General features: G+C 44.1%; 1 protein-coding gene across 1 annotated transcript; it reads right to left on the minus strand.

The window, feature by feature from the left end:
• Positions 1 to 1,713: 1,713 nt before the first annotated feature.
• Positions 1,714 to 20,306, minus strand: LOC120990301 (extracellular superoxide dismutase [Cu-Zn]-like). The gene is made up of 2 exons (XM_040419023.1): positions 20,152 to 20,306; positions 1,714 to 2,688 (listed from the first exon to the last, which is right to left on the minus strand). The coding sequence occupies exon 2, from the start codon at positions 2,673 to 2,675 to the stop codon at positions 1,935 to 1,937; it is 741 nt and encodes a 246-aa protein (XP_040274957.1). The 5' UTR covers positions 2,676 to 2,688; positions 20,152 to 20,306; the 3' UTR covers positions 1,714 to 1,934.
• Between the last annotated feature and the right edge of the window lie 645 nt (positions 20,307 to 20,951).

The raw sequence follows: 20,951 nt of genomic DNA on the forward strand, positions 1-20,951 counted from the left end.
CACTCTTGTTTAAGTAGTTCAAACAGGAAACTCCTTTATTCATATCCCTTCCATTAAATCAGTACAAGTAGCGAGAACTCTTTCATCCATCAGGTCCTGCCACGTTTCGGAGGTCGCATCCCCCTTCTTCATGCGTAACAAACAGGCTCCTCTCTATCCTTAGGCTAGTTTCAGATAAGCGAGTTCAGTGCAAGAAACATTGTAACATTGAAGAATAGGGGGGATCTTGTCTTTAAAGCACGAGGAAAGGGCAGCACCTGCTGAAACGTTCCGTGACAGGATCTGATGGATTAGACTTCAGCTTGAAAGAGTTCTGACTACATGTCGATGTATTTTATGGAAATGATATAAATAAAGGAGTTTCCTGTTTGGACTAAACGTGAGTGGTCTGACGGATGTAGATAGCCCAGAGGAAGCTGTGGTTCTGATTGTTTTGGACATTGTTCACATGCAGATGTGGTGGAACCATGACACACCTGGGCAGAAAAACATTTAGTATTGGTGCAGCAACACAGCTAAGGGATTTTAGGTTTCTATTGCAGCAAACTCCCAGACATCTAGCAGAAAAAGTCTCACCCCCTTCTATAATCTTACTATTCTTATAGGCTCTTGTGCTGGAAGAGGAAGATTCTTTTTTTCATTTGGATCGCAAATAAAACAGGATCTAGGTGCATAGGAAATATGGGAAACGCTGCTAGTACTTTAGTTGTCTTTTTATTTAATTGCCTCTTTAGATCACCAGGTGAACAGTAACGAGGGCATTGATCATCTTTATGAAGACCAAAATATGTCCATAGCAATAGAAAGAAGTTCTAAAAGCTAAATAGGGCTAAGCAATTATCGGCCATTGAAGAGGACCTGTCACCACAAAATGCAAGTGTATTCTGCAGTCAGCTTTTTATAGAGCAGGAGGAGCTGAGCAGATTGATTATATAGTTTTGTCGGAATAAAAATCAGTATAACTTGTCATTTATATCTTTCCTCTTTCTGACTTTAGTTGTACACAGGGGAGGTGTTATCAGTGATTGATAGCATTCTCTGTGTGTGTGTATACAGAGATGGCTATCAGTCACTGATAGTTGTACATGGGGAGATGTTATCAGTGATTGATAGTATTCTCTGCGTAAGTGTGTATACAGAGATAGCTGTCAGTCACTGATAGCTGTACACAGGGAGGTGTTATTAGTGATTGATATCATTCTCTGTGTAAGTATGTATACAGGGATAGTTGTCAGTCACTGATAGCTGTACACAGGGGTGGTGTTATCAGTGATTGATAGCATTCTGTGTGTATACATAGATAGCTGTCAGTCACTGATAAGACGGCCCCGGTGTACAACTGAGTTTAGAAAGAGCAGAGACTGAAATGTATAAAATTACAGGTTATACTGAATCTTTCCCCAGAAAACTATATAAATCTGCTCTGCTCCTCCTGCTCTATAATATGTTGCCTGCAGATTGCATTGTATTTTGTGGTGACAGGTTCTCTTTAAAGAGGTCTTGTCACCTCTCCTGACATGTCTGTTTTAGTAACTACATAGGTTCTCCGTGTAATAACAATTCTGGATCATCTATGCTTATGAGTCTCAGCTCTGCCATTCCTTTATTATTTCTGCTAGAAGTTTACAAATAAATTGCCAGCAGTCTGCAGTAAAGGTTCTGCTGAGTGTTACCAGTAGTAAGCGTGTCTGACTTTTTCCAAGTAGTGCTGCTGGTATCAGACTGTGCAGGGACACACCCCAATTGGTAACACCCATCTGGGCCTTCATTGCTGACTGCTATTCATTCATAACATCTAGCAGGAATAATAAAAGAACGGCACATCATAGAGTCATAATAATAGATGCTCCAGAAGTATTATAAAGATGGGGAATGCAAATAGTTAATAAAACAGACATGTCAGGAGGGGTGACAGGTCATTTTTAAGAATTGGTTCAGATTTTGGCTTTTCGTACTTTGCTAACACGTCTTGAGACTCTTGGACTCTTTTGGCTTGCGTTCTCTTGAATGTAATTATCCCAAATGCTGCTTGTGGTGGAACCGATAACACAGCAAGCAAGACGTGTGCCGGCATTTCCATTTTCCAGGCTGGCCTGGTTATTGCCTTTACCAAGGTCATCTGCCAACTTGTGGACAACAATTGATCTTCCGATTGCAGAAAACGGTCCAAAGAGCGTAGGTTCAAGATTTGTAAGGTGTTGTTGGATCTTCCCATTTCGGACACGAAAATTACCAAAATCTCCAGGGTGGCCGGGGTGATTTACAGAATGGGGATTGAAATGCCCACCAGTAGAGTCACAGCCATTGCTAAGGTCACCATAGCTATGGATATGAATGGCTCTCATGGTTTGATTGACATCCTCAGGAAATCCATGCAGAGTAAAGACTGCTTCTAACTTGCCATTTGGATAGATTTGCTTAAACAACGCCTTGCCTGTGATTTGGAGCTCGGCTGCATCCAGTTTTGGATTTGGTTGTAAGTTACATATGGCATGGATGGTTCCATCAGAATTGCTCCAAAGTGGAATTCCATTCAGAAGAGTGACCCATAACTCATTCACTTTTTTGGATAGATCCGTTAAATTTTCAGGTTGGCAGGGTTCTTCCACGTCTGCTTTGATCCCAAAGCAAATTGAGATGAAGAATATAACACTCAGGTAAAGAGCACAACGCATGGTTTACTGATGTCTGTAAGAAAGAGGAAATCTCTGGTAAGTTATTTGGTGAAATGTGTTTCTGTAGATCACAGTAAGAAAAGGAATGTCTATCACAAAAAGGATAGCAAATTATATAATGTGTGCCAAAGATCTATCCATCTATTCTATCTATCATATCTGTCTGTCTGTCCATCTCTATATTAATCAACCGTATCTATATAATATATTATATATATATATATATATAAAATTATTTACTATCTCTCTATTATCTATCGATCTCATCTATCCATCTATTTATTTCATATCTTATCTAATATCTATTTATTTATCTATCTCGTATCTGTATGTCAGTCCATCTCTATATCTATCTCATATCTGTCTATCCTCTACATTTGTATTCAGTCTGTGTGTATAGTGCTATATGTTCAATTAATCAATCATCCAATAATCCAGCACTTGTCAAAAACACAAACCTCCTTAGTAATTCAGCATTTTACACGACCAGACAAGTGACTGATCTACAGATATTCTAGTTTATACTGTCAGTAGAAGCCCTCTTTTGTGTTTGGTCAGTGATTTGTATCAGTGATTTTCAGCCAAAAACAGGTGCAGGTTAAAAGGACAGTGTAGATCTTTCCATTCTACCTTATTTATGGAGGTTTTGGTTTACAAATCACTGATGGAAATCACTAAAGTCTGAACTAGGCCTAAAAGATGTTATGTTTTGGGGCATATCCCCCGCATAGAGCAGTACACTGACCTTGTGGAATTTACTATGTATAAATGGAGAATTCTGCATCTTCTGTACATTTCTATTGTTTATTCCTGAATTTTTGAGAAAAGTAGCATGTTACGGAGTCCGTACCTTAAAGGGAGTCTGTCAAGCTCCAAAAAAAAAACGACAGTAAGGCTACTTTCATACCTCCGGACACACGGCATGCAGCAGTTTATGTCCAGCCGGGTCTCCGCTTCTCTGATTACGGATCTCCGCACGACCCTATAGCTAACGGGGCTGGCGGACATTCCATCCTCAACCGGCAGCGCCAGATCTGGAGAATTCCGTCAGGTTGTTCTCTGCCAAAACAGCCTGCCGGAGGTAGAACCGGAGGTGTGAAAGTAGCCTAAGCCGTGTATAGTGTATGTGAGACCGGTTGGGTAATTTTTATCTTCATACTCGCTTGCGTTCCGATGCTGTGCTCCCCCAAACCAGGACTCCACTTTGAGGCCTCTCCATTATGTGCTTCAGCATTAAAGTCCTCTGAATGCATTTTACTTCAGAATAAAAGTGAGTATGAAAATAAAAATTACATAACCGGACTCGGCAGCACTTACGCTCTAGTTTGGAGGGGGTTGGAGCTGACAAAAAACGGACATGGACAAAAAATACGTTCATGTGCATGAGCCCTTAGGCTGAATTCACAACTGTGTTAGCAATTCCATTCTTCTGAGGCGTCATATGAGCACTAAAATGGAATTAAAGCTATGACAGGTCCAGCATATGATGGACATCAACAGAGTCCATCTGATTCCCTTGATTTATAATGGGGTCCATCATTTTACCAGTAAAAATAATGCTGGGTGCTATTTTTCTGACATGACTTAAAGGGCAAAGGCATTTTTTGGAGATCGGGTGACGTACCAGGGCTCTCCATGGAGCTGCTCCTCAGATCAGACTCCCAATGATAATCAGTCCTCAGATCAGACCCCCAGTGTTGATGAGACTGCCAGACTTCCATTGTTTCCCAGACCTTAGATCAGACCCCCATTGTTGATGAGACTGCCAATCAGACTCCCAGTGTGTCTCAGACCTCAGATCAGACAAGGAAAAATCAACTCACCGAACGATGCTGCCACCCAGGAGATCGTCTTCCTGCTGCGTTGTGACCTGATGTTGCACAGCGTGAGGTCAGAGAGTGCACCTACGTCCGCACACTGTGCGCAGGTGACAGAGCCCTCACAGGGAGAGCTGCATTCACTGCTCCCCTGTCCTGTTGTACTAATGAGCGCTTCCATAATGGAAGTGGTCATTCGTATTCACCCCATAAGAAGCACTGACATTGTCCCTCCACTATTGGGGTAAATAAGTGTCTTATAGGGCGAAAAAATTGTACTTTGCACAGGCTCGGACTGGCCCACAGGGGTACAGGTGAATTCCCCGGTGGGCCCCTGGTCTCCCACCACCTGCACAGTTTATTATTATAGACATGATCAGATAACTGAGATGACTTCTAGATATAGAGGAAAGCTACCAGTGTCCTCTTCTCCCCAGGATCTACCTTCTCAAAGTTGCTGCAGGGACCCCCATATTCAATCATCTGGTATTATCTTGCTGCTGTGTGAGCAGGTACGTATGGTGAGCCCCCAAAATACATTTTACTGGTGGGCCCTAGGCACCCCAGTCCGACACTGCGTTTACATATTAGGGCTGACCAACCTGCGGCTCTCCAGCTGTTGTAAAACTACAATTTTCACCATGCCATGCTGTAGGCTGATAGTTGTAGGCTGTCTGGGCATGCTGGGAGTTGTAGTTTTGCTGGAGAGCCGCAGGTTGGCCAGCCCTGGCATATATGTTAGTGCAGTGTATAATCTCCACAGATATGTTTCTACCTTGTCTACTCTCTGGAGTGCTGAATCTGTTAGACATTTAGGGTATAACCTGACTGAGGGGGTGGTGTATAACACAGGAACTTAGACAGCACCAAAGAGAGTGGTATCAGAAAGTCACGGTTTATGTTACTGTCAGTAGCACATTCCGTTTACACGGGAGATAATGTTTTTCACGTGACAGCTGAACGGCAGGTGTTAAACACAAGCTAATGATTGGGAGAACGTTCCTTTCAGCCCGTGTAAAAGGACCTTTGGTAACAACTAGAGATGAGCGAAGTTCATGTTATGAAATTTGCTCACGCCTCGTTTGGTGGTAAAAGCAGAATTGCATTATGGATTCCGTTACCACGGACCATAACGCAATTCTATAACGGAATGCATAACTGAATCTCTTTAGAGGCATTCCGTTATTAATTCCGTCATAATAGAAGTCTATGGCCTGCATAACGGATCCGTCCCGTTTCCATTATGCAGGAAAGGACTCCCCTGCATAGCGGAAACGGGACGGATCCGTTTTGCAGCCCATAGACTTCTATTATGACGGAATGATTAACGGAATGCCGCTAAAGGGATTCCGTTATGCATTCCGTCATAGAATTGCGTTATGGTCCGTGGTAACAGAATCCATAATGCAATTCTGCTTTTACCACCAAATGAAACGTGAGCTAATTTTCAAAATATGAAATTCCCTCATCTCTAGTAACAACACTCCATTCAATGCACTAAATAAGCATGTCCCAATGGGTGGAACCATTCAGAGTGACATTGCAAGCCACAAGTTGTGCACTCCTGGTTTAAAGTGGACCAGTCTCTTCTGACATATCTGTTTTAGTGACTACTTGCATTCCCCATGTAATAACACTTCTGGAACATCTATACTTATCACTCTATGTTGTGCCAATCCTGTAATATTCCTGCTAGAAGTTGTGAATGAATTGGTAACATCCAAAGGTCCATATGGGTGTTACCAGTTGGGGTGGGTTCCTGCACAGTCTGACACTGGCAGTACTTAATGGATACTGTCAGACTGTGTAAAGACACACCCCAAACTGGTAACACCCATCTGAACCTTCACTGCAAACTACTAGCAATTCATTCATTTAGAATTGGTATTACATGGGGGATGCAAGTAGTTACTAAAACAGACATGTCAGGAGAAGTTAGATGTCATCATTCAAAGGAAACCTACTACTGCCCGTCCCGCTATAAAGAATTATAAGTAAAAGATATCCAAGGGTTTTCTATGAAAGTAATGAAGGAAAATGCTTAGATATGTTGGAAAACTTTACTTTTTCCATCAACTACGGGGATATCAATAACCTGTAGTTAAATTATCAAAGGGAGCAGAAATGTTGATGGGGAATAGAATCAGAGTTTCTGGCCCAGTGGAGCGTAAGATGGAAGATTCAGCAGCGAGATGTTCAATAATGAAGTAATAACCGGGGTTACACATGGAGACAGCACCAGCTTTCCCTAAGGCCTGACCACACTGCAGGACTTTCTTACACTACCAGCGGTTTCTATGTATCAGTCTAGTACAGGCTACGCAAGGTCAAGTTGACATAACGTTCAGAACGAGTGCAGCGTTACATGACGGCCAGAGAAATCATTGTATGTGTAATGCATGGTTGGTCATGCAGAGCGGAAGCCATATTTTACAGTATTCTCAGCCCTGGCTAATAAGACACGTGCCAAGTTCCGGCTTCTAGATTGTCCTACGTGGACAGCCTCTTCAAGATGATGTGCTATATTGTCCGCAACATGCTGACTGTACATAGACCGCTTCCGCTGTTTGCGGACCACAAAACAGATACGGTTGTGCGCATGAGGTCTAAAAGTGTAGTATTTTACTAGAAGGCAGGAAGTACAAGTACAGCCATTGCACTTCAAAAATCCAGAATAGGAACATCAAAAGAAGGGGTCTTCTGGAAGCCTCATTTGTTTAGTTCAAAGATCTCCGGAAGAAATTCCCAACTTCTCAATTATTTTATTAATGATTTTATTTCTGTTTTACTTGTTTAAAGAGGACCTTTCACCTGTATAAACTATGTGAACTGAGTATGCTGCCATATAGAGCGGCGCCCGGGGATCTCACTGCACTTACTATTATCCCTGGGCGCCGCTCCGTTCTCCCGTTATAGGCTCCGGTACCTTTGCTTCTTAAGTTATAGTAGGCGGGTCTTCCCTTGTCCTGTGGGCGTCTCCTTCTCCTAGGCTGCAGTGCTGGCCAATCGCAGCGCACAGCTCACAGCCTGGGAGATTTTTTTCTCTATAACGGGAGAACGGAGCGGAGCCCGGGGATAATAGTAAGTGCAGTGAGATCCCCGGGCGCCGCTCTATATGGCAGCATACTCAGTTCACATAGTTTATACAGGTGAAAGGTCCTCTTTAACATCAATAACATGTATAAAATGAGCTCCACATTTCTTATTATAACTTATTGCTTCCTTAGGAGATAAAAACTAAACACACAGGTGGCAATCTTAAAATATAACTGTCGTATTATTATTTTTTTTGGAGTATTGGATTGTGGTGATTAATATCTCCTTGGTGGCCCTATTTCAACTTTTCACTGTGTTTTCAATTACCCCTTAATTCCACAGTTTTGTACTGCCTACTTTTACCTGTGCTTAAAATAGGGTTGCTAGGCATGGTCCGTCTATCTGTTGAAGGATGGAGGACGCAGAAGCAGGCAGCGTGCAAGGTCAGATTACTGACAGCCAGGGACTGTAAGTAAATGATTAAAGCCAGGTCCTCCCCAGCAGCTGATAACAGTGCCTGGGCTGTGTGCACTTCTCCCTGTCCCTGCGCTTGGCAGACGCTCCCTCACTCAGCAGAGCTGGAGAATGCAGAGTTGAAGCAGCGCAGACAAGGGAAGGGAGATCTGCCATCTGCTCAGTGTATAAATGAAAGCAACATGTGGTAAGAGGACCCCTTTGTGCTGCAGGAGATTAACCCTTTAGGGGGGAGGGCTCTGGTTACTGGCACTTTTGGGGGGCTATTGTTACTGGCTAGTGAGGGCAGGCGGGATTAGCCTCAGGGTGAGGGCAGTGGCGGCCATCTTAACTGAATAGTGAAATTGCAGTTTTATGCAGACTGGTTGCTAATGGCTGAATCTTATTAAATATGGGGTAAGTCAGTCTAATAGTAACTGATTCTGGAATATCATGTTATTAGTAGCTACATATATGAAAATTGAAATTAGGGTCTAAGTGTGACAGTTATCCTTTAAAGTGACACATCCCTTTTTTTTTTATTCATTATTCATAAAAAATATTTTTATTTATTTTGCTGTTTTACTTTATCAGTTCAGCAATACTATGCCATTGAAAATTGATAAGCCTAGAAAAAAATTAATTGTACATTTTTTCTATCTTCTCACTACATTGTATGGCGTATTAAATTATGGCACTAGAAAACACAACTTGTCCTGTAAAATATTTTCCCTATTAGCTATGGGTTCCATGGGATGCTAGGGTGGCTTGTTCCCGTCCCCGCCAGCCATTGGCTGCTCCCCTGCGACACCGAGGAGGAGCTGCAGCGGTGGTGTGGGGACCAGGAGCGGTGCAGGGAGCGGGGAACCAGGTAAGTATATTCATTGTAAGGGGCATGGGCATATGGGGGACATTTTTATAGGATTGGATAACCCCTTTAACTTCAGTGATCCCTCAAGATACAATATTTTCAACATACAATGGTCATTTCGGGGGGTGTATATCTCACCCAGAATGCTGAGATAGATAGGACAAAAGAATTCAGGAAAGCTGCAGTTTGCTGAGACACTTTTCTTTAAAGTGTTTTATTGGGTTGAATTTTTTTATGGAATTGTGGGTAAGTTGGTAGTGGGACCTTCCATTCTCTCCCCACTTCAGTACAACACTTTCCCCTAGCCTGAGGCAAACACAGTTCTAACTACTGGGATCATTACTGGGTTAATAAATATAGGCCTAAGAGCCTCATTCAGAATCAGAAGCTTGAAAGATGCATGACCTGTTGGCTGCGTAAAGCCTAATCTGCCATTTAATGCTGAGAGCATAGGTGAGAAAACCCATTGTTTAGTTAGCAGTCTGGATGGATTTTCTCATTGTCTTCCGTCCAGTGGCGTAACTAGAGTTCTATGGGCCCCAGGGCAAAATTTGAATTGGGCCCCCCCTGCGAGCCACCCTTTCCCCCGATTCAGTGTTGCGGCACTAATGTCTGAATTCAGAAAGGGGGGCCCGCACCAGTCATATGAGTGCATGGGGCAGCAGTAAATAATGAGGGGCCAAATGAATGAAATATACACGGAGAGGGGCAAAAAATGAAATATATAGGGCAAAATGAAATATAGTGAGAGAGGGGGCCACTGACAAAACCTTGGCAATAATAACAATGAGCACAGCTGTGTCCCGCCGGCCATATGAGGGCAGGGCACGGCACTGGCAGCAAATCCTTCATCGTATGACCCTACAATGAAATTTCCCGGTGGACCAATGCCCAGGGGGAGCCGAAGGCCTCCTTACATCTGAAGGCTGGGTATATGATCTGGTACTTAAGTATCTGGCCAATGCCTACAGGTGCCCTCTTGAACTCAACTGTACCACCATCCTCAGTACTGTGTTACAGTTGAATACTGTGGCAAGGGTGGCAGTATTTTGTGCTTCACTGGGACATTTAGTTCTGCTGGAAAAGTATTTTGTGCTGCACTATGGTATTGTTGACCCTGCCTACTTCTGTTGCCCCATATTCTGTCAATTTGGACCTTCCTACATTATGGGCCACTTTGGGATTTTTTTTACCAGGGCCACTTCGAGTTCCCAGTCTGCTCTTGGGGCAACTGGCTGTTCACCATAGACACCCATATTTGTCAGCACCAAAAACCTTATGTCTATGTCCAGATGGGATGTATCCTACTAGAGTGGACATGCAATACTAAATCTGTACCCATGTTGTGTACAGTTCTGGGCTCCAGTGAACAAGGCAGACATAGCAGAGCTGGAGAGGGTCCAGAGGAGGGCAACTAAAGTAATAACTGGAATGGGGGAACTACAGTACCCTGAAAGATTATCAAAATTAGGGTTATTCACGTTAGAAAAAAGACGACTGAGGGGAGATCTAATTACTATGTATAAATATATCAGGGGGCAGTACAGAGATCTATCCCATCATCTATTTATCCCCAGGACTGTGACTGTGACGAGGGGACATCCTCTGCGTTTGGAGGAAAGAAGGTTTGTACACAAACATAGAAAAGGATTCTTTACGGTAAGAGCAGTGAGACTATGGAACTCTCTGCCTGAGGAGGTGGTGATGGTGAGTACAATAAAGGAATTCAAGAGGGGCCTGGATGTGTTTCTGGAGCGTAATAATATTACAGGCTATAGCTACTAAAGAGGGGTCGTTGATCCAGGGAGTTATTCTGATTGCCTGATTGGAGTCGGGAAGGAATTTTTTATTCCCCTAAAGTGAGGAAAATTGGCTTCTACCTCACAGGGTTTTTTTTTTGCATTCCTCTGGATCAACTTGCAGGATAACAGGCCGAACTGGATGGACAAATGTCTTTTTTCGGCCTTATGTACTATGTTACTTATGTTACTAACGTGTGATTCAGGAGGTATAGAATGTATATACAGTCAGGTCCATAAATATTGGGACATCAACACAATTATAACATTTTTGGCTCTATACACCACCACAACGGATTTGAAATGAAACGAACAAGATGTGCTTTAATTAAAGACTGTCAGCTTTAATTTGAGGGTGTTTACATCCAAATCAGGTGAACGGTGTAGGAATTACAACAGTTTGCATATGTGCCTCCCACTTGTTAAGGGACCAAAAGTAATGGGACAATTGGCTTCTCAGCTGTTCCATGGCCAGGTGTGTGTTGTTCCCTCATTAGCCCAATTACAATGAGCAGATAAATGGTCCAGAGTTCAATTCAAGTGTGCTATTTGCATTTGGAATCTGTTGCTGTCAACTCTCAAGATAAGATCCAAAGAGCTGTCACTATCAGTGAAGCAAGCCATCATTAGGCTGAAAAAACACAACAAACCCATCAGAGAGATAGAAAAAACATTAGGCGTGGCCAGAACAACTGTTTGGAACATTCTTAAAAAGAAAGAATGCACCGGTGAGCTCAGCAACAACAAAAGACCCGGAAGACCACGGAAAACAACTGTGGTGGATGATCAAAGAATTCTTTCCCTGGTGAAGAAAACACCCTTCACAACAGTTGACCAGATCAAGAACACTCTTCAGGAGGTAGGTGTATGTGTGTCAAAGTCAACAATCAAGAGAAGACTTCACCAGAGTGAATACAGAGGGTTCACCACAAATGTAAACCATTGGTGAGTCTCAAAAACAGGAAGGCCAGATTAGAGTTTGCCAAACGACATCTAAAAAAGCCTTCACAGTTCTGGAACAACATCCTATGGACAGATGAGACTAAGATCAACTTGTACCAGAGTGATGAAAAGAGAAGAGTATGGAGAAGGAAAGGAACTGCTCATGATCCTAAGCATACCACCTCATCAGTGAAGCATGGTGGTGGTAGTGTCATGGTGTGGGCATGTAAGGCTGCCAATGGAACTGGTTCTCTTGAATTCATTGATGACAATGTTATCTGCTCATATTCAGCCAAATGCTTCAGAACTCATTGGACGGCGCTTCACAGTGCAGATAGACAATGACCCAAAGCATACTGCAAAAGCAACCAAAGAGTTTTTTAAGGGAAAGAAGTGGAATGTTATGCAATGGCCTAGTCAATCACCTGACATGAATCCGATTGAGCATTCATTTCACTTGCTGAAGACAAATCTTAAGGGAAAATGCCACAAGAACAAGCAGGAACTGAAGACAATTGCAGTAGAGACCTAGCAGAGCATCACCAGGGATGAAACCCAGCGTCTGGTGATGTCTATGTGTTCCAGACTTCAGGCTGTAATTGACTGCAAAGGATTTGCAAACAAGTATTAAAAAGTGAAAGTTTGATTTATGATTATTATTCTGTCCCCTTACTTTTGGTCCCTTAACAAGTGGGAGACACATATGCAAACTGTTGTAATTCCTACACCGTTCACCTGATTTGGATGTAAATACCCTCAAATTAAAGCTGACAATCTGCAGTTAAAGCGCATCTTGTTTGTTTTATTTCAAATCCATTGTGGTGGTGTATTGTCACGGCGGACAGGATATCAGATAAATAGAAAATTAAACAAACAAGTTTCTAGACGAGAAGCTGGGGATAAAGGTCACCTCCTAACAAATCCCTACCAGCTCTCCCTACACTGCTATGCTCACATTCAGACCCTTAAGGTGGGAATAATGTGTCCTCGTGCCTGGGCTGAAAATACCCTAAACTCCCTAAGATGGTGAAAGGGGGATAGAGGCAGCCTGCTCCCTCAGAACCAGGAGGGACAGGCGTCTCTCTAACAGCCTAGACAGCAAACCACAAAAGAACAGAAACCAACTTATCTTTTCTGAGCAGGAACAGCCGATCCTTCCTTCCTTTCACAGAGCCAGACAGAAGCTATAACCCGCAAGGAACACTGGGAGTGGGTGTGATTTAAACTGAAACCAACGACCCCACCCAGTGCACCTGAAGGGAGGCGGATCTAGCTTGACTCCAAAACAAAAGGCTAGACACATGCTGCTAATCTGGCAGACCTCCGCACATAGCCTGAGCAGGGCATGACAGTACCCCCCCTTCTACGGGTGACCTCCAGACACCCTGGCCCAACCTTATCCGGGTGGGATCTGTGAAAAGCCCTCACCAGTCAGCTGGCACTAACATCCAGAGCTGGAACCCACATCCTTTCCTCAGGGCCGTATCCCCTCCAGTGTACCAGGTACTGAAGGGAACCCCGAAAAACTCTTGAGTCCAGAACCCTGGAGATCTCGAACTCTAAATTTCCATCCACCAGAACAGGAGGAGGAGGCAATGGCGATGGTTCCACCGGTTTCACATATTTTTTCAGTAAAGACCTGTGGAACACAACATGGATCCTCCAAGTCTGCGGAAGATCCAGCCGAAACGCTACTGGATTGACCACCGCAGATATTTTGTACGGTTCAATAAATCTTGGACCCAGTTTTCAAGGCACTCTTAGTTTAATATTTTTAGTAGACAACGACACCAGATCACCCACACACAGGTCCGGACCAGTCATATGTCTCTTGTCAGCCATCTTCTTCAAATTCACTTGGATCCTCCACCAGATAGAAGACAAGGCAGAAGAAAATCTCTCCTCCTCTGGCATCCCAGAGGAACTAGTCCCAGAAAAGGTACCAAACTGAGGATGAAAACCGTATGCGCCAAAAAATGGCGACTTACCCGTGGACTCCTGCCTACGGTTATTCAAAGCAAATTCTGCTAGGGACAAGAATGAGGACCAGTCCTCCTGATTCTCAGCCACAAAGCACCTCAAGTAGGTCTCCAGGTTTTGATTAGTACGCTCTGTCTGCCCATTCGACTGCGGATGAAAAGCCGAAGAGAACGAAAGTTGAATGCCAAGCCGAGAGCAGAACTCCCTCCAAAAACTGGAGACAAACTGTGTGCCCCTATCAGAAACCACATCCGAAGGAATGCCATGCAATTTCACAATATAAACGACTAGCTAACGATATAAAGTGAGCCATTTTACTAAAACGGTCAACAACCACCAAAATTACTGTTTTCCCAGAGGAACTCGGCAGATCCGTAATAAAGTCCACAGACAAGTGTGTCCAAGGACGAGACGGAATAGACAAAGGGAGAAGTGAACCAGCAGGTCGAGTATGAGCAACCTTTGACCGTGCACAGGTTTCACAAGCTGCCACGTAATCCTCAACGCTCTTACGTAACCCGGGCCACCAGAACCTCCGGGACACCAGATCAAAGGTGGACTTACCACCAGGATGTCCAGCAAGGACAGTATCGTGATGTTCCTTGAATACCTTGTATCGCAGTACATCAGGAACAAACAACCTCCCTGGGGGACAAGAACCAGGAGCCCCCTCCTGGGCTCCCAACACCTCCATCTCCAATTCGGGGTACAGAGCGGAGACAACAACCCCATCAGCCAAAATCGGAGCAGGATCCTCTGAATCACATCCCCCAGGAAAGCTGCGAGACAACACATCTGCCTTGACGTTTTTAACCCCCGGACGAAAAGTAACCACAAGATTGAACCTGGTAAAAAACAGTGACCATCTGGCCTGTCTAGGGTTCAGACGCTTGGCAGATTGCAGGTAAGCCAAATTCTTATGATCCGTATAAACTGTAACGGGGTGAGACGCCCCCTCCATTCCTCAAAGGCCAATTTGATGGCCAGCAATTCTCTATCTCCTACATCATATTTCCTCTCGGCGACCGAGAGCTTCTTGGATAAAAAAGCACACGGAACCCATTTGCCAGGAGATGAACCCTGCGACAGCACTGCTCCAACCCCCATCTCTGATGCATCAACCTCCACCACGAATGGCTGAGACACATCAGGCTGCACCAGAATGGGAGCAGACGCAAAACATTCCTTAATAGTCGAAAAGGCCTGCAATGCCTCATCCGACCAGACAGAGACGTCGGCGCCCTTCTTAGTCATATCGGTAAGAGGTCTTACAATGGTAGAATAGTTTGAAATAAATTTTCTATAATAATAAGTAAACCCCAAAAACCGCATCAAAGCTTTCTGATTCTCTGGTCGGTCCCATTCCAGAACCGCCCGGACTTTTTCGGGGTCCATACGAAAACCAGAGTCCGAAAGCAGATATCCCAGAAACGGAAGCTCCTGCACAGAAAACACACATTTCTCCAATTTGGCATATAATTTATTCTCCCGAAGGATCGTCAAAACCTGTCGTGATCCTGATGGGTTTTCAGATCAGGAGAGTAAATTAAAATGTCATACAAGTAAACTACCACGAACCTCCCCACAAAATGATGGAAAATGTCATTGACGAATCTCTGAAATACCGCTGGCGCGTTCGTTAACCCAAAAGGCATAACCAGATTCTCAAAATGACCCTCGTGTGTGTTGAAGGCTGTTTTCCACTCATCCGCTTCCTTGATTCTGATCAGATTGTAGGACCCTCTTAAATCCAACTTGGAGAACACCTTGGCTCCAACAATCTGATCAAAAAGATCGGAGATCAAAGGAAGGGGATACTGATCACGGACCGTAATACGGTTCAATTCCCGGAAATCCAAACAAGGTCTCAGCGATCCATCCTTTTTCTTTACAAAGAATAAACCCACTGCCACTGGCGACTTAGATGGCCTAATATGACCTTTTGCCAAACTCTCGGCAATATACTTCCGCATGACCTCTCTTTCAGGTTGAGAAAGATTGTAAAGCCGAAACTTTGGCAACTTAGCCCCTGGGATGAGATTAACAGGACAATCATAGTCACGATGAGGGGGCAACTCCTGAGCCCCCCCCCCTCCGAAAAGACATCCGCAAAATCTGAGAGATACCGAGGTAGAGCCGTAGTAGACACTCCAGAGATAGATGTGCCAAGACAATTATCCGAACAAAATTCACTCCAACCAATGATCTGTCTTGCTTGCCAATCTATAATTGGGTTATGTTTTGTCAACCACGGTAACCCTAAGACTATAAGAACGGGCAAGTCCTTCATGACAAAACAAGACATAATCTCCACATGTGAATCACCCACCCTTAACATAATACCATGAGCAATATGAGTGAGACTCCTTTGAGAAAGAGGGGAATAATCAATTGTGAAAAATGGAATCTCTCTTTCTAAAGTGCAAGTACTTAGACCCAGATTTTGAAGAAAAAGAAAATCAATAAGGTTTACCCCAGCACCACAGTCAATGAATACTTCAACAACAAAAAATTCTTGAGTCTAGCGCCACCATAGCTGGAAGGAGAAAACGAGTACTACAGGGAGCTTGCATACCTGCTTGCTCCACCACTCTATTCACACTTCCAAGAGTCAGGAAAGTTTTCTTTTCTTTCTCATCAACATGCGGTTTAACAAAAGGACAAGAAAAAATAAAATGACCACTTTTTCCACAGTAATAACATAGTTTATGCAACCTCCTAAAGTCTCTACTAACAGAACGGAAAAATACCTGACCCAGCTGCATGGGTTCCTCCTCTACCCCAGAGTTACATGTAATATCACCCTGGGATGCAGGTGAGACGAAACCACTCACAGAAGGGATCCCTTGCGTGGAGGGAGCCTTACACCCCTCACGAGGGTGTCAAGAGCCACGCCTGACTCCGTTATACCCGGGGTCAGGAAGTCGCAGCGGGTGGCTGCGCGCTCTATGTCTAAAGACAGTGCTGTTTATTAATGGTAGCTTTCTGGGTTTGCCTTGCAATCCTTTTTGGCTCACTCAGGGATCCGTAGCTTCTCCTCCTCAGCTGTTTCTTGTCCAGCAATCCCAACCTCCTTATATTCCCATCTCTCACTTCTCTGGTTGCCAGATATAGAGCTTCCTGCCTGGACTTCTATACTGACCCACTGGAGCTGTGTAGCTGTGTTCCCTGGTTGTTGTTCCAGAACGTTACCCTCCGGATCCCTGTTGGGCCTTGGTGGTCTGCTGTTGTCGCCCACCTGGGATTATATGTTTGTCTGTATTGTCTGTCCTCTCCTTGGTGTTTTCCTCTTAGTGTTAGTGGTGCGGACTAGTGATCCCACCGCCCCGTTCACTACATAGGGCTCATCTTAGGGAAAGCCAGGGTTTAGGCACGTGATCGGCGTACGGGTGAGGAACCTGTCTAGGGACGTCAGGGCAGTCAGGTGCCAGCCGCAAGGTGAGTCAGGGGTCACCATCTTTCCCTCTCCCTTGGACAGGGCCTTCCCATTTCCCTCTCTTTGCGTGACGCCGGTCATTACAACACCTCTCCCTAATGTGTCTATCCAACCGTACTGCCAAAGACATAGCATTCTCCAAAGTATCCGGGTACTCATAAAAGGCAAGGGCATCTTTCAATCTCTCAGATAACCCCTGACAAAACTGACTACGTAAAGCGGGGTCATTCCACTCTGACTCGGTAGCCCATCTCCTAAACTCAACGCAGTAAGCCTCTGCAGTATTTTCACCTTGTAATAAATTACGTAATTTAGATTCCGCCATCGAGACCCGATCTGGGTCATCCTAAATTAATCCCAAGGCTTTAAAAAAATTCTTCCACCGACTGGAGGGCCAGAGAGCCGGGCGGCAGAGAAAAGGCCCAGGATTGCGCGTCCCCTTTAAGCAGAGAAATGATTATACCAACCCTCTGACTTTCATCACCAGACGAAGATGGACGCAGCCGAAAATACAACTTACATGACTCTTTAAAGCGGATAAAGTCATCCACACCCCCTGCAAATCTATCAGGGAGAGCGACTTTAGGCTCCCATAAATTTGACTTGCACCTGATGCCAGAGCATTCTGACACCGTGTGACCGAATTACGCAGATCCGCAACCTCTAGGGATAATCCCTGCATGTGATCAACTAGCGCATCAATTGACTCCATCTCAAAAAACGCTGAGCAATGGCAGCCAAAGTATTGGCGGGTTATAATGTCACGGCGGACAGGATATCAGATAAATAGAAAAATAAACAAACAAGTTTCTAGGCGAGAAGCTGGGGATAAAGGTCACCTCCTAACAAATCCCTATCAGCTCTCCCTACACTGCTATGCCCACATTCAGACCCTTAAGGTGGTAATAATGTGTCCTCGTGCCTGGGCTGAAAATACCCTAAACTCCCTAAGATGGTGAAAGGGGGATAGAGGCAGCCTGCTCCCTCAGAACCAGGAGGGACAGGCGTCTCTCTAACAGCCTAGACAGCAAACCACAAAAGAACAGAAACCAACTTATCTTTTCTGAGCAGGAACAGCCAATCCTTCCTTCCTTGCATACACAGAGCCAGACAGAAGATATAACCCGCAGGGAACACTGGGAGTGGGTGTGATTTAAACTGAAACCAACGACCCCACCCAGTGCACCTGAAGGGAGGCGGATCTAGCTTGACTCCAAAACAAAACAAAAGGCTAGACACGTGCTGCTAATCTGGCAGACCTCCGCACATAGCCTGAGCAGGGCATGACATGTATAGAGCCAAAAATATTAGAATTGTGTTGATGTCCCAATATTTATGGACCTGACTGTATCTGTTAGTGAATGCTTGTGTAAATTTGTAGAACATCCAACCATTTATGAAGCTCAAGGGAAACAAAGGTTCAATGATAACACATAATGGCACCCGCTAAAAAGCTCACCTTCATGGTAGTAATTGGGGGGGGGATTTACTCCACATGTTGGGGGCCAGGGAACAAATCTTTGCTTTTGCCAAAGCAACAAACATTTTATTTGCCCCAAGTAAAGGAAAGCCCAAGAACCCCCAGTTTTCCTTCTATCCTGCCTGTGTAATGTTTAATGCTTCTTCTATAGTTTTGGGCATTTTAATTATAAACCTAGAAGATCAGGATGAACAATAGGTGTCGCACAGATTTGCAAGAGGATATTTTAGTAATAATAAAGCACATTCAACCAAGACAGATAAACGGCTATATACTTGATAATATGCTCCTCTTGCCTTCATTGTGACAGTCACAGATCAACACGTGTGAATGGGACACGGTTACAAAAAAGCTGCTTCAGGAGTGCGAAAATGCAGTCATTTCTAACCAGACAACTATGTCTGCTCCTATTAATACTGAATGACACGTAAAATACCAGCAAAGGTGAATAAATGGTACAAGTCTAGTGGCAGCAGTGTAATAGTAATAAAACGAGATGACACCTCAAGGGCTGCGTCTCCATCTTCCGCCTTTAAGCAACACAACCAGCAAATGTTGTCCTATTGACACAGACTCCACTTCTATATTACTCGTCTTGCGTTGCCAGTTTATTGTAAATAAAGTTTTTTTTAAATGAGCACTGATGTGAACTGCAGATGAGACATCTGAATCGGCAGCCTTATGGGACCCCGCATACATTGACCTATACAGAGGGTTACATGCCCACACCTTGTCCTGGTCTTTAGGACTGGATCAGTGCAGAATATAAAATCAGTGATACAGTCTTAATCTCAGTATCTGAGGAAAGGGATTTAGGGGTCATTATTTCAGAAGACTTAAAGGTAGGCAGACAATGTCATAGAGCAGCAGGAAATGCTAGCAGAATGCTTGGGTGTATAGGTAGAGGCATTACTAGTAGAAAGAGGGAGGTGCTCATGCCGCTCTACAGAGCACTAGTGAGACCTCATTTGGAGTATTGTGCTCAGTACTGGAGACCATATCTCCAGAAGGATATTGATACTTTGGAGAGAGTTCAGAGAAGAACTACTAAACTAGTACATGGATTGCAGGATAAAACTTACCAGGAAAGATTAAAGGACCTTAACATGTATAGCTTGGAAGAAAGACGAGACAGAGGGGATATGATAGAAACTTTTAAATACATAAAGGGAATCAACAAGGTAAAAGAGGAGAGAATATTTAAAAGAAGAAAAACTGCTACAAGAGGACATTGTTTTAAATTAGAGGGGCAAAGGTTTAAAAGTAATATCAGGAAGTATTACTTTACTGAGAGAGTAGTGGATGCATGGAATAGCCTTCCTGCAGAAGTGGTAGCTGCAAATACAGTGAATGAGTTTAAGCATGCATGGGATAGGCATAAGGCCATCCTTCATATAAGATAAGGCCAGGGGCTATCCATAGTACTCAGTATATTGGGCAGACTAGATGGGCCAAATGGTTCTTATCTGCCGACACATTCTATGTTTCTATGTTTCTATGTAGAGTATAAAGAGGTAGAGAGCTGGTATCATCAATGAAGCAGATAGCTCTTTAATGCTACTATCTCTTCTTTTTTTATGAGTGTATGTGATATTTGATCAGTTTTGCTATTCTCACCTGATGTTACCTCTACTACATCTCACATTTGAAGCTGTTACTTACCCGGGGTTGGAGATGTGAAGATGAGAGGAGGCTTCTTGTCTGCGGAGTCTTGGATGTGCTGAGGTTTTGTAACCCTCTGCTGTGGGAGTGGTCACAGTGTCCTCTGTGAGTACTAGTCCGTTACAATTTGCATTCCAGTGGGTTTGATTTTTGGAACTGAGTCATTAACAAGTGGTTATGTAAACCGTACACAACAAATCTGTGCTGCTGCAGTGACTTGGGTGACTTCCAGGGTTGCTTAACAGGCACATGATGTTGTGGATGTAACACAGGCTCTTACTAGACAAGGGGAGAAAAAGTCTGGATAAAATTATAAGTAGTTAACATCTTGAAAACTAATTGTTCAAAAATGAGACAATAAACTTAAAGGGGTTTCCCAGAAGTACAATACTGAGAGGACCTATCCTTATTATAGGTCATCAATATCTGATCGTGGGGGTCCGACACATACAGGGGCGTAGCTATAGGGGGTGCAGAGGTAGCAGTCGCTACCGGGCCCAGGAGCCTGAGGGGCCCAAAGACCCTTGTGCCACATAAGACACTGGCATTATAGGAAGTGCATGCTGGTCAATTTACACCTCTGGCATGAGGGGGTGCCCTTTCAATGTTTGCCTCAGGCAGCAGGAAGGCTCCGTGCTCCCCTGCCCCTTTACAACAAGCACTGAGGGAAGGGGGGCCCAAGCTGAACTCTTGCACTAGGGCCCATGAGCTTTTAGCTACACCCCATAGCAGACCTGTTTGAAGAGGCTGCATCCTCCTCACAGTATACCATGCACAGCACCATCCAGTGGATAGCAGCT

This window comes from Bufo bufo, chromosome 2 (assembly GCF_905171765.1).
Source record: "Bufo bufo chromosome 2, aBufBuf1.1, whole genome shotgun sequence".
Taxonomy (NCBI): domain Eukaryota; kingdom Metazoa; phylum Chordata; class Amphibia; order Anura; family Bufonidae; genus Bufo; species Bufo bufo.

What these genes read in the sequence shown, in the direction of transcription:
- LOC120990301 (XM_040419023.1), bottom strand. Translation starts at nt 2,675, where the DNA reads ATGCGTTGTGCTCTTTACCTGAGTGTTATATTCTTCATCTCAATTTGC.